We start from the raw sequence: 13,756 nt of genomic DNA, 5'->3' as shown, positions 1-13,756 counted from the left end.
GCTTCACATAATGGGCATCTAGCTGGACCCTGAAGTCATAACTTCCTTAGTCTTTCTACAGTGAGGGTCCTCTAGTGAAGGACTATCCTAGAAAAAAATCCTGCCTTAGGGAGACAAAACTTATCCCAACATAATCTAAGAGGAAGAATTCTTTTAGAAAAACCTTGACAAGATTCTAAAAACCTATAACCTAGTTTAGAAGTATACTCCCCATTACTTCTTAACCCAAATGAGGGAATCCTTCCCTCCTCTGAAGGAAATTTTCCTCAAACGAAGAATTGATTGGAGGAGATTTTTATCTTCTAGTGGAATATCCTCAAAGTCTAAATCTTTCCATTTCTAGTTCATCCCGTTGTCCTCAAAAGTCACGTAATCCCTAACCTTAGATCCCCATTTTGTTTCCAAATCGGATTTGGATAGATGGAGGTAAGGATAAAGTTCAAGGGCCTTATATCCTCCCTATGAGTCTGTCCAAAATAAAGCATCCCTACCGTCCCTTAAATTCCATGAGAAATTGTTCTGTATAATATGTTTGCATTTCAACAAGAAATTCCGAAACCTTGATCCTTTAGAAGGATGAGTCTCTCTGAAAAAATTAACTAGATCTGGGGATGAAAGGTATTTATGAGTCAACATTTTGACCCATTTTAGGTAGGGGAATCTGATCATTCGCCAAACTAACCTTGCTCCCGAAGCTATCCCTTGAAATTTGAAATTTTTAATTCTTGCTCCTGCTTCTTTAGATCTACAAACTTGGTCCCAAGAGAGGAGGGAAAGCTTTCTTTTCTCTGCACGTCCTTGCCAGAAAAAGGGCCTAAGGCAACAACTAATGATAATTAGTTTACTGCTGAGAAGATCCATACAGGAGAGTTGATAAATAGGCTGAGCTGACAAGACTGAAGAAACCATGGTCTTCCTCCCTGTAGAGGATAGCCACTTACCGTTCCAACTAGCCATTCTCTCTTTTACTTTCTCTATGAGAGGGTCCCAAAGCTTTGATATATTATGGCCAGAGTTTAGAGGAAGGCCTAAATATTTACAGGGCAGAGTGCCCTTTTTAAAATCAAGGGTAGTATATATTAGTTGTTCTATGTTAAGATTAGTATTAATGAAGAAGATTTCTGATTTGTCTTTGTTAATCGTTTGCCATGATGCCTCAATGTATTTATTTAAGATACTTTTAAAAGCTAAAGCCTCATTTAATGAGCTTTCCCCATATAACATGGTATCATCTACAAAATGTTGAGAAGTAGAATCATGGTCACTGGTTATCGGAATCCCTTTAATTTCCCCTAGGACTCTAGCCTAAGAAATTGACCTTCCTAACGCATTTGCCATTAGAATAAAGAGGAATGGAGAGAATAGGTCCCCCACTCTAAGACCCAAGAAATACTGAAAAAACCTACCAGGGTGCTATTTACTACAATAGACATCTTCGGGGTTGAGATACATTCGAAGACTAATTTTATCAATTGTTTTGAGAAGCCATATGCTTCTAGACATTTACATAAGAAACGCCAATCTATTCTATCATATGCCTTACTAATATCTAACTTAATAAGCATACTAGGGGATCTACTGTTTTGAACAGAATGAATCACTTCCTGAGCTATAATGATACCATCATATATTGATCTTCTAGGTTCAAAACCTGTTTGCTCCTCACTAATGAAGTTGGATAGAATCTTTTTAAGCCTAGAGGATAAAATCTTGCTAAAGAGCTTATAAAGAGTATTGCATAGGGCAATAGGTCTCATGTCATTAAATGAATCCACATTTTCCTTTTTAGGAATAAGGGCAATAAAAGTGTAATGGTTTTGATTCACAAAGGGCAATACTCACGGACTAACACCCATCTTTGTCCTCTCAATATCCCTTGAGTGGGGTTGTATAACTATATTTCTATTAATATATGGCTTCAGCCTCTTTCTTATCAAAAAACAAAGAATTACTTTTAATAGACATGAAACATCATCATTGGAACAATTTTTCTGTATAAATTAGAAAGTGTCAGCAGGTGACAACAATTTTAATGTAGGTTGGCCAAGTTCACAACCCATCTATTTTGATCTTATGCTGCTCTGTAAAATTAACGGAAAACTTCAAATCAAAGAGAGTGACAACAAAGGTACATAACAAGCACAAAAGGAGCTCAAATTTTAAATCCATCAAGATATATCCTTAAATGCAGAGATACATAAAATGGCATAAGTTAAAGACTTACATTCGGCCAGGTGTCAGTGATAAATTCCACAATATCGTACAAGATATCTCCTTGAACATCAATCTGGTCTTTTTCAGTTGGACCCTAAAAATAATTTGTACATCTCATTCGATCAACAACACAGGCAGAGCAATCTACTAATGATGTGATGTAAACTGTTTGTGAGCAAACTAATTCGAATACACTTACCTTAACCACTGAAGCGCCACTTGCAAACTTCTTACCAAGTTTTTTAGAAGCATCACTCAATTTTATCCCTGCGACATCCACAATAAAATTTTCAACTTCATGAATTGGCCACGTTCTTGATAACCATTGGTCATGAGAAAAATAAAGTAGCATTGCCAACCAGATAGTACCTCCCTATTACTTCCCTCTTCTAGGGAAAAGATTAAATGCTCTAACAAAATCTAATATCAAGAGCAAAACTAATAATGCCAGAAAGCTTCAGGTAAAAGGCCAGCCTACCAAACATATCAAGACCCTTCACGGTGGTAACACATTTTCGTTTATTTCGAACAACCTTCTCAACTATAACCTCTGGCTTTTCCTGGTAAACAATTATCAAAAGCAACCACTCAATGAACTTAAAACCATATTATATGATAAATGCCATACAGATGGACAGACTGTAAGACATTGCGAACTATAAAGAAGACAATCTAATTAAATCCATAAGCATACAGAGTGACAGATTGCAGCAAGTTAGAGGATATGTAGCACAAATTCATTGTATGATAATTGATTCTTCAAGATAAGAATGCCATACAAATGTTGCAAAAGTGCAAATATAAAGTTTGTGAAGTAATGCATTATTCCTAAAGGGCCCATATTCTCCAAGCAATCAAATACTACCAGCTAAGTCACATGTCAATTTTTAGTCCAATATTCTTTCCTGAAATCTACCCTTCAGAAGGAAAGAAAGGAGTTTCCAATCGGTTAAATTACGTGCAAATTTTGTTCCATTATCAATAAAATCTAGTCTAAATGTTCCAGATTTCTATAAAAGTTTCCAGTAGGCTCTTCGTTGGCTTGTATTACATGAAAATTATGCAACCTAAACCAGTATTGGTTTTATCATTCATGAGTCACATGTTTAGTTTCTGATTGAGAATCAAAGTATACTGTTCTAGTTTGCTAAGAAATATAATCCTTGGCATTGTTCTATTACTAAGTGTTTCCTTATATGCATGTAATATATAGATACATACACATCCTGTAACTGTCTTACCTTCTTCTTAATCTTACCACCTGGAAGCCGTTTTACTTCATCCTGGTTTGATGCACTTCCTGCAACAGCAGAGAAAAGATAAGAAATGAACTTAAGTAGAAAGTAACTACATTAAATGAAAATTCGTAGATTACAAAATTCTGTCATGCTAAACATGGACATTTTCCTTAATCAGAACCAATAAGTTTTGCTAAAATCCTACAAAGAATGATTAACCACAACCTGATAAATGCTTTATTGATTGTCCAGAGAAAAATAGCATCCCAACAAAAAAGTGGATGGCCTACTGAGGAAGAAAGGCTTCCCAACCATGAAACACAAAACAACCATGTTCCACGATGTAGCTATAGATATGAATATATAAATATATATAGATATAGATATAGATATGAATTTTTCAAACTATATTAATATATTGTATGTCTTTTTATGTTTTATATAACTTTTAATGACAACATTTCTAGCAAAACTATGAAGTATCTTGTCTGAGACACAAAATAAGCCCTGCAACTCTGACACTTCAATACATGCACGAAACATAGATTCAACTTAGGCTAGCTTAGAATTATTAGTTAATGTCAAAGTTCACTTGGATTTGTTTCTACTTTGCTGTCTTAAGAAAAATGGTGACCTGTGTTGGTTAATAAAATGTTCTACTGCGTTAACGGGACAAGGACAGAAGAACAGCAGGGGACACATTTCTTGGACATTTCCTAGAGGGCCAAAAATAGGGGACACATCCGCCTGTATCAATCCACCAACGGTGAAATGGTTCTTCCATTGTGCAACAAAAAAATGGTTTTTCTGAATTTCTGGGACAAGGGCATCGGAACACATTTCACATTGTGCATGCATGTGTATAGGTGTGTTAATTTTTTCATTTATATTATTAAATAGCTAAGCATATATTTCTGAATAGCTGAAATTCAAATCAAGATAACATCAGTAAAGATAACAATAATGAGTGATCATTCAACATTTTCCATTGAAATTGGAAATCAAAAATTAAGCGAGCACTGAATTAAGTATAACAATAAAAAGTGCATCTGAATGTCTAATTCTTGATTATCATTAAAAAAATGTTTAGAAATGTCCCATTTTAGTTTATATTTTTACAAAACAAATGTTTTTCCTGGTAGGGTTGGTGGAGAATATTTGGACATCCCTAGCATACCCTTAGAGAATGCGGTCATCCCTCAATGTCTTCAAAAAGTTGGATTTCACCAAATACCTCCATAATAAAGAAAATACCTTGAAGATGTCAAAAATATCCTGGAATGTCTATGGAACATCAAAAACTAATAATAAATAATTACAACATAATGAGGAAGTATCCTTTGAGTCTCTAAATCCCCAAAACACCCATAGCATGAACCCAACAGGTAACTTGTGAAATGGGTTATATTTTTGTTATGTTTTATCAAGATTCAACTGCATAACTTTTGAGTCCAATTCATCGACCTGTATTTCATAAATAACAGTTCACAAGAACATTGAAACTAACTGTGCAGCTTCATCCAAGATTAAGCTTGTTTAACTTGCTAGCCCATTTGCAAAATCTCTAGAGAGTGTCATGCCTTATAAACCATTCATCATAGACCACCTTAGCTAAGTGTGTAAAGATTTACATTAACCCTTTGATTGAACAAAGTACAAGATTTGCAATTGTTTTGATGATTTTGAAATTTACCAAAAAAACCAAATTCCCGAGGGACGCTCTCTTACTGGAGATTTCAGATTTCAAATCGGATCAATTGTTGCACCATTATTGAGTATGTTTCACAAGTTTTACAAGAAGTGGGTTAAAGATTTTCATTAACCCTTTGATTCAACAAAGTACAAGGTTTGCAAAGTTTGAAGCATTTTGGAATGTCTCAAAAAACCAAATTCCTAAGGGATGCTCTCTATATGGAGACTTCAAATTGGAGCAATTGGTGAATCATTCTTGAGTATGCTTCACAAGCTTTACAAGAAATGGTCAAATCAAGATTATGAGCAACAGTATGGAATCTATGGATACAATGATCTCAGAAAGCTGACCTTTCAGAACACTACTTTCTACTCTAAACAACAAATTCACTAGAATTGTGAACTCCAACCACTCTGGTTTGCGTTTTGCTCCCAATTTAACTCTCATCTGGGTTCCTAGAAAAAAGAAAAGAAAAAAAGGAACACCAAATATGCCTAAAAAGTGACTACTAAGTCACTAATGACTCACAAAATGTAAAGTTAAAAATGAAAATATATCCGAACTCTCATTTCTCACTTGCCAAAAACTTCATTCTACTCATTGCAGGCTCTGCAATTATTTTATGTTCAGTTGTAGGGCCCCCATTATTCCTTCCTCTCAATAGTGTTTGCTAGGTGCAACAAGGAAAATCTTTGCAATTTTGGAAGTTTTATAAAATTTCTTCCCAAGCTCCACAAGAACTATTTTCTTTTTTTTCAAATCATTTTCTATTTTTTTGTTCATTTTTCCAATGTATTTTGATATCGTTTTCTATTTTACTTGTTCCTCTTTTACAAGCATTGCTCACCTAGGCTTAAATTACTAGTTTATTGTGCTTTTTTATTTTTCCTAATTTTTTAATAAGCAGTGGTAGCCTGTGGTTGTGACACTTTTTTTTCTTGATCTTTGCTTCTTTTGAAACATGTAGATATACATACGGTAGAGAATGGCTGTGAGTTCTAGATATAGGAACTTTTTTATTTTTTCCATTTAAGGGTTTCTCCAGGTGTACTCTGTTCAATTCCAATTTCACTGCTTGGATCTAGTAATTTTCATTGTTAAATCATTTTCCAATAGCTCATACTTGTTTACATAATTTAGATTGATTGATTTGTTGCACTTGTTTTTATGGTTTGGCTAAAAGCTTATCACACTGGTATAAACTAAAGTAGTAGATAGAGAACAGATTGGTGTAGCTCAAAGCTTTTGACGACAAAAAGTAGAAGATTACTTGGAGATTATACCCGTTGCTAGATCAAGTGACTGTAGTGAATTGGTTTCATTTAGGTAGCAAGAGCAATGTCCAAAGACACGGATAGAGAGATGATGGTGGAGAAACAAGATCCCAAAAGTTGGAAGAAAATAAGACCTACATATCTCTGTCAATTGGAAACTAGATTGGCTGGAAAACATTATCCTAGCCTTGTTCCAAAAGCAGGGTATAGCTCAAGAAAATGAAAAACAAGATTTGCTGTCTAAAAGTAGTTGAAAAAACTCAAAATCCCATGTTGTTTCAATAGTAATTCTCATTTCAAGGTTGAAGCAAACATAGATTTTCAACCATTCCATGAAGAATTGAGTGCAGAGAAATAAATTAAGTAATCATCAACAAATATTTTTCTAAGGCTGAAACTATACGATCTTACTTTCAATGGTGTGAAATCTATGCGTCTTCCTTGCACACGCATAGATAAACACCAGTTTCCAAGAGAGAAGACTCCAAGAAGCTCCTCAAGAAACAATTTTATCCTATATGCTATGAGGAAGAAGGTATCATCCAATAGTATACAAGTGGACTTCAAAACAGGGTAATCCATCTTAGAAAGGACATTTGCTCAAGCTCATTACATGGAGACAGACAAGAAGTAAACTGCATCTTATACTCAAAAAGAGAAGAGCAGAGCAAAATACAAAAGCAAGATGGTGACAGGAAATGGTTAGTTGAAAGGAAAGGAAAATGCCACAAACACAGTTGATTCAAAGTGCAAAGACAAACGTCATTGGAACATTGTGATAAGGACAGGCAAGTGTATGAGACTTGATTTCAGGAACAAAAAAAATGGGAACACTTCCAATGGGGCTTAACTCAGTGAGGTTGACTGCAGCTCTGAAGTGAATAATCATTTATCATGTGCGATCACAGTGAGAAAAGTTGCATATGTTGGCAGCTGTGGGTCTTCAAAGAAGATTAGCAAGACAGATTTTCCATAGTAAGATTCAAATTGAAGAAAAGAAATAGATGTTCAATTGCATACATGTTCTCATGCTTATCTTAGTTTCCCAAAGTCTAGTAATTAAACATGGATTGAATATCAAAAATAGCTCAAATTTATATTCATTTTGTTGACTCAACAAAGTGGTGGAAATCTGATTCACAAAGCTATGTGAAATCATATTTAATCTTCACTAATAAGGTGTTAGCAGACACAATTCCACAATACAGTTGTAAGGTAGTTTTTGAAAGCCCATTTCTGCATCTCGAAGATGCTATTTATAGGAAGGAGGAAAAGTATAAAGTATCCAATGATGGTGTATAATATGCTATTAACTCAAATGCTATCAAGTCCAAGATTTCTATGGTAAGCACTTCAAAAGACAAGCAGTCAATGCTAGTGGCAAGTTTGTGCACAAGATGTTACAAGCTAGATAGTCATTGCACCAAAAGATTGACCTGTCAATGCCCGATACAACCACTAGATTTAGAGAACACATAAGGCGATTGAGCCATGCCATGAATCTCGAAGGTGAACATTGGCAGTTAGTCCAACAATCCCCCCCTCAATGTTACCCAAGGAAATTTGAACTTGTAACCAAGCTCTTATACCACTTGTTACAAGGTAGGGTTGTCTGCACCAAAAGATCGACTTGTCAATTCCTGATACAACCACTCTACTTATAGAACACAGAAGCCAGTTAAGCCATGTCATAAATCCCCTAGGCGAACGTTGGCAGTTAGTCTAACATAGGAAACATGAAAATGAGGTAGCTGAAATAAAATCAGTCCAAGGAAGACATAGTGAAGGCACAAAATGCCACAGATTAGTTGATGCAATAGTTTGGAGATAACTTTCAAGAGCACAGGGGGTTCTACCAATTGGAGCAATAAAGCATGAGATCCAATTGTTTCCTAATTGTCCCCTTCATAGCAAAGGTCTCTATTTGCAAAACCAAGTTGAAGTTGATGCAATCAACTTACAAATGGAAGTACTCATAGACCAAGAAGTGACAAGGCCAAGTACCTCTCCTTGTCGTTCTCAAATGATGATGATGCATAAGAAAGACAGCGTATGGTAGATGTTTGTGGACTTTGGAGCCTTAAAAAAAACAACCGTCAAGGATCGGTATCCACCACCACAAATAGATGATCTCTTGGACAAATTATAACATGCTAAGTACTTCACTAAGTTAGAATTACGTGAGATGTGAGGAAACAGCATTCAAGACAAAGCAAGGGTCCTTTTAATGGATGGCACTTTCATTCAGAGTATTAATGCACAAGAAAATTTCGTAAGACTTGTGAATGAGGTATTCGGACCATTTATAGGCTCTTGTGCAATAGTTTACTTGATGATACTCTAATTATCACCAAGATATATCCCAAATGCTTGGTTCATCTCAAAGAAGTCTTGCAAGCGTCAAGGGATAGAAGTAGAAGTTGTTGTTGAATGGTAAAAATAGTGAGATGGCACACAAACACCTGTCTATCTTGAAAAGTTGTTGGAGATGAAAAGATGAGGATAGACACACCTAAGATAGATGCCACAGTGCAATAACCAACAACTTCCAATGTCACAAAGTTTAGAAGCTTCACCAGAACAGTGCAATGCATAGACAAAATTGCGATTTCATCTACAGCAGCAATTTCACATGGTAGTACAGACAGTGGAAATTGCTTCAAATTGAGAGACAAACAGCAGAGGGCTTTTAAAAAACTGAAGCATAAAATCATCCCATGCTTTGGCTTTGGTCCTTGCCTAACCTTCAACAACCTGATGCTAGACCCATTGGTTATCATGATTATGCAAGGGAGCTGTTCTATAACAGAAAGGAAGACCCATTGGTTATCATTCTAAGCTCTTCAGCAGATTAATCCCAAAATGCTGCACAAATGACAAGAAATTGTATGCTCTAGTCTGCGCAGTCAAGGAAAGGAAACAGTACTTGATGAGCAAAGAAACAATTGTCTATAAAGATAGACTAGGCATTAAAAAAAGATGGATTTAGTGCAACAATTCCAAACAGTTAGCAAGCACAAATAGAGGTTACCAACAAACTAGCAGACATGTCATCTTGGCCAACCCTATTTTCAATGGCTAGTGCACTTTCTCATTTGGAACTCTCACCAAATAAGTGAATGCAGAATATTATTGGCATAAAGGACTTTGAAGAGTTTACAGGCAAGGGTAAGGTTGTGAATTTTGAGCCGAACATAGAGTATTAATGCAAGGAGTATTGCTCAATAGATTGGGCAAGTTTTGAATTCCCTAAGAAAGGAGGTATTTCTTAAGAGAGGCTCATATTTTGAAAGGTTGATGGTTATTCTAAGTCTGCTACTTGAAGGAGGCTCATATTTGAAGGAGGCTTATACTGAAGAGGTCAGAATTTGACCCATCCATGTACAGTCTTAGACTTAAAGAGGTTAGAATCCCACCACTCCAAATCCCAGCTGGGAGTTCAACCCCCAAATCTCCGCGAGCCTATAAATCTCCAATTCAACCTTGAAATCAAATTGCCCTTCCCAAGTTGGTTTGATAAAAGAAAAGGATGATTTAAATCAAATTTAGATGCAATTTCATATCAAGTAATTGTTGAAGATTGTAGCTGCTAAAGAGATCTTTATCTCTAATTTTGCTATTATGTCAAAAACCGGAAAGCTATTTATTATTATATTTGAGATAATATTTTATAAAGAGACATGCATAATGAGAAGAAACATGCATTTGAAAATGTGAAGAAATCATGTATCATGCAAAGAATCATGTTCTTGAAAATATGAAGAGACCTGTATTTGGAAATTGAAGAGACCTTCGGTTGTGATATGAAGGGTCTTTCAATTCCATATATATACATGATTACCTTGTGTGAATATATAACACATCAAGTGGAATTGTACTTGAACTTCTATTATTAATAAAAAAGATATTTTTCTGGTGTGGCTGGGTTTTTCCCTTCAAAAGGGTTTTCCCAAGATAATTTCTTGTGTCCTTTGTGCCTATTTTTAATCTATTATTCTTAATTGTTGTTTATCATTATTTCTGGGCAAAACATTAACAGCAATGGCATGTGGACTTTCACATTTTCTCATTGTTGTTACACTTACTATTTTGTGAGTTATATAAGCTTTTCTCTTGTTTTGCAAGGAGTAATGGGGGATGCTTGAGAGCAAGGAAGGGCTACGGCAAGATCAGGTTGAAGACTTCAAGCAAATACAAAATGGAAATTTCAAGCTTCAACTCATAAGTCATTCATTAGAGCACCAAAAAAGATGGAATTCAAGGATTAAAGTTATTCAATGAACAAGGAAATAACCAGGTCTACAATTGGAGAAAATTGTCACAAACTTGAATTTCCTTCAAAAGTCCAAGTTCAATTGGAAAGTTCCATCTCCTTGAAGAACTACATCACTTTTACAAGACCAAGGCTAAAATATTAGGATTTTGAGCAAAATAAGTTCAACAACTGCAACAAGAAGATGAAGAAAATTCATGGAGATAAAACAATTTGGGAAAACAAACCATCAGGATAAACTAAGGGCTTCATAAAGTTGAGTATCAAGAGATATCACTTCATCTCCAAGAAATTGATAAAGTTTATAAGATAAGCGCATTGAGGCAGTGCCCTTTCATCTTCAACCAATTAGAAAATTCCAATTTCACGTATCCAAGACCATCCAATCAATTTCTCACAAGTGTACATGTGGAGGGCATTTAGTGTTTTCCCCAAATTCATTTTCTTATTGGTTCACAAAAGCTGTGTAATTTTCTCAATGGCCCACAAAGTGATACTTCATTGTAATTGGATAAGCATTTAATGCTTGTAGTTGGTAGTTACAATAGGTTTGAGTTGGCATTATTTTGGCCCTTGATCTTGAATCAATCTTGGTCGTTCATTGTATTTGGAACAACTATATAAGGCAAGACTTTCTCATATGTAACTCATTAGATTAGCTAGAGTACAGAGCGACTTGCAAAGATTTTTGCTAATATACAAACAAAATTATTCCTTCTTCGTTGTTGTTGGTGAATGTCTGTGAAGATTGGATTATTGCATGGTTTTTACATTTCCTCATTTAGATTAGGATTTCCATTCATGTTGACTAGAAGTAGAAGTAGAAGAATGGAAGATATTTTGTTCATGAATAAAGGTGAAACTTATGTGCATACCTTTTGATACTTGTAGATTGTAAGGTAGGTATGAACTTATTGCAAGCATTTAACATCAATTGGAAATGTTCATTGGGATTATCTCATACTTAGGTATTTGAATGAGCGTTGACAATATGAAAATCATTCAAGCATCCTTAAAGATATCACCCTCCTATGTGTGCTTAATTAGGTAAAGCAAGGATTGGTTAGAGTTCCACCTTACTATCAATAGTTTCTTACAAGGATTGGTTAGAGTTCCACCTTACTATCAATAGTTTCTTACATTGTAGTGTTAGCCTAGTTTTCTAAATCAGTTCCTATTTAGAATTTGTTTGATTTGAAGTAGTTAGAAACCCATCATTGCCAAATCATTCACATTTGCAAAGTTGAAGTCTATTGAATGAACAAATTGGGTAGTAATTGAAGACCCATCGTTACCAAATCATTTGCATTTGCAAAATTGAAGTCCATTGAATGAATATTGTAAGTCTCCAACTGAATACCAACAAATCACATCACACAACTAAGATCAGTCCACAATAAGAAGGAACCTTGAGGTTGTCTTAATTGAGCACACAATCATATACATCGTTTAGCATCTAAACTTCCTTATTCGAGAGACAATTTAATCTTAAGTGTTTCATCCTGCATGTTGAAGTGGTCACAAAACTCACATTAACAACACCCCACTCATAGACTCAATGAAAAAGGGGGGCTTTAAAATTAAATGAAGTGAATTAATGGACCTTCCAAAAACTAAAGGAAGTAATGAGATCATGTCTTGTTTTAGCCATCCCCGATTTTACATTACCTTTTGAATTGCAATGCGATGCTTACGGGGAAGGTACCAATGTGGTCCTTATGCAAAATAAGCATCCCATCACATTTGAAAGTCATAAGCTCACAAAGACTAGGAAATATTATTTCATCTATGATAAAGACATGTTGGCATCACGCATACCTTAACCAAGTTGAGATAATACTCGATTTCTTGAAAATTCAATGTTAAGACAAATCATAATAGCTTGAGGTTCTTCATGAATCAAAAAGATATAAACGAGAAGCCAAAAAGTGGGTAAGCAAGAAACAAGTTTACGATGTTGATATTGAGTATGTAAAACGGGCAAATAACATTGTAGCAAATGCTTTATCATGACTACCCCCATTGAACTCCAAAACAAGCATCATTGCATATTGGAAGACAATATCATTGTTGAATATATCAAAGACCCACTAGTTAATGTTAAGAAGGCAATTTACCCAATAAAGATTACAAAGTAGTAAAAGAGCTTATCCTATATAAAAATAGGCTATTTGTTGTGCCAACTCAAATATGAGGGATAAAACCATTAAGGAATACCATAACAATCCCTTAGCCAGCCACCAAGGGTACTGAAAAACCTACAATAAATAAGAGAGAAATACTATAGGAAAAGCATCAAGAAAGATGTCCTAAAGCATATTCAAGAATGCATGACTTATCAAAGAAACAAAACTAAGAAAAGCTGCCCAAAAGGTCTTCTACAACCTTTATAGTTTCCATATCAAAAATGGCAAAGTATTTTTATAGATTTTATAATAGGGTTACCTAAATTTCAATGGAAGGATTGCATCTATGTAGTACTGGATCAGCTCACCAAGTATGCTCATTTCATAGCAATATCCACTAGATTGGCTCACCAAGTATGCTAATTTTATAGCAATATCCACTAAGTATCGAACTCCACAAATAGTCGAAGCATTCTTCAAAGAAAGTTGTGGACTACATGGTCTTCCAAGAAACATTGTCAACAACCCAAATAGTCGAGCTTATTTTAGCAGGAACTCTTCCACTTAGCAGGAATTGAACTTACACCCAACACAAGTTATCACCCTCAAACAAATGGACAAATCAAAATCATTAACAAGTGGGTATACTTAAGAAATAATATCACTAGCCAATAGAACGTGTGGATGTAAGGATTACATCTTATGAATATTGCTACATTACAACTCACCACATGTCGATCAAGATGAATCCCTTCAAGGCATTTCATGGTGATGAGGAAACCGCAAAAGTCTAAATTTACAAGAAAGTCAAATCGAGGGGCTAAAGATTTCGTGAAATGAAGTATGGACATCATAAATACCCTCAAAGACAATTAGCATCAAGCACAAAATCAACAAAAGGTCTATGTTGATTGCAACAGCATCGAGAGAACATTTGT

The 13,756-nt window shown here is 35.1% G+C and overlaps 1 protein-coding gene across 1 annotated transcript in view; it reads right to left on the bottom strand.

Moving 5' to 3' along the window:
• LOC149566663 (Translation initiation factor SUI1 family protein) overlaps positions 1–13,756 on the bottom strand; it is a 34,225-nt gene that overhangs the window by 14,860 nt on the left and 5,609 nt on the right. Inside the window, exons 4-7 of the mRNA XM_089819985.1 lie at positions 3,456–3,514; positions 2,693–2,774; positions 2,414–2,481; positions 2,225–2,308 (exon numbers count right to left, since the gene is read on the bottom strand). Of these exons, the coding sequence (XP_089676111.1) occupies positions 2,225–2,308; positions 2,414–2,481; positions 2,693–2,774; positions 3,456–3,514 (293 nt within the window). The remainder of the gene's footprint in view (positions 1–2,224; positions 2,309–2,413; positions 2,482–2,692; positions 2,775–3,455; positions 3,515–13,756) is intronic.

This window comes from Cupressus sempervirens, chromosome 3 (genome assembly GCF_028749045.1).
Source record: "Cupressus sempervirens isolate cs-2001-9-10 chromosome 3, ASM2874904v1, whole genome shotgun sequence".
Classification (NCBI taxonomy): Eukaryota; Viridiplantae; Streptophyta; class Pinopsida; order Cupressales; family Cupressaceae; genus Cupressus; species Cupressus sempervirens.
This window is presented reverse-complemented; position numbering and strand designations above follow the sequence as displayed.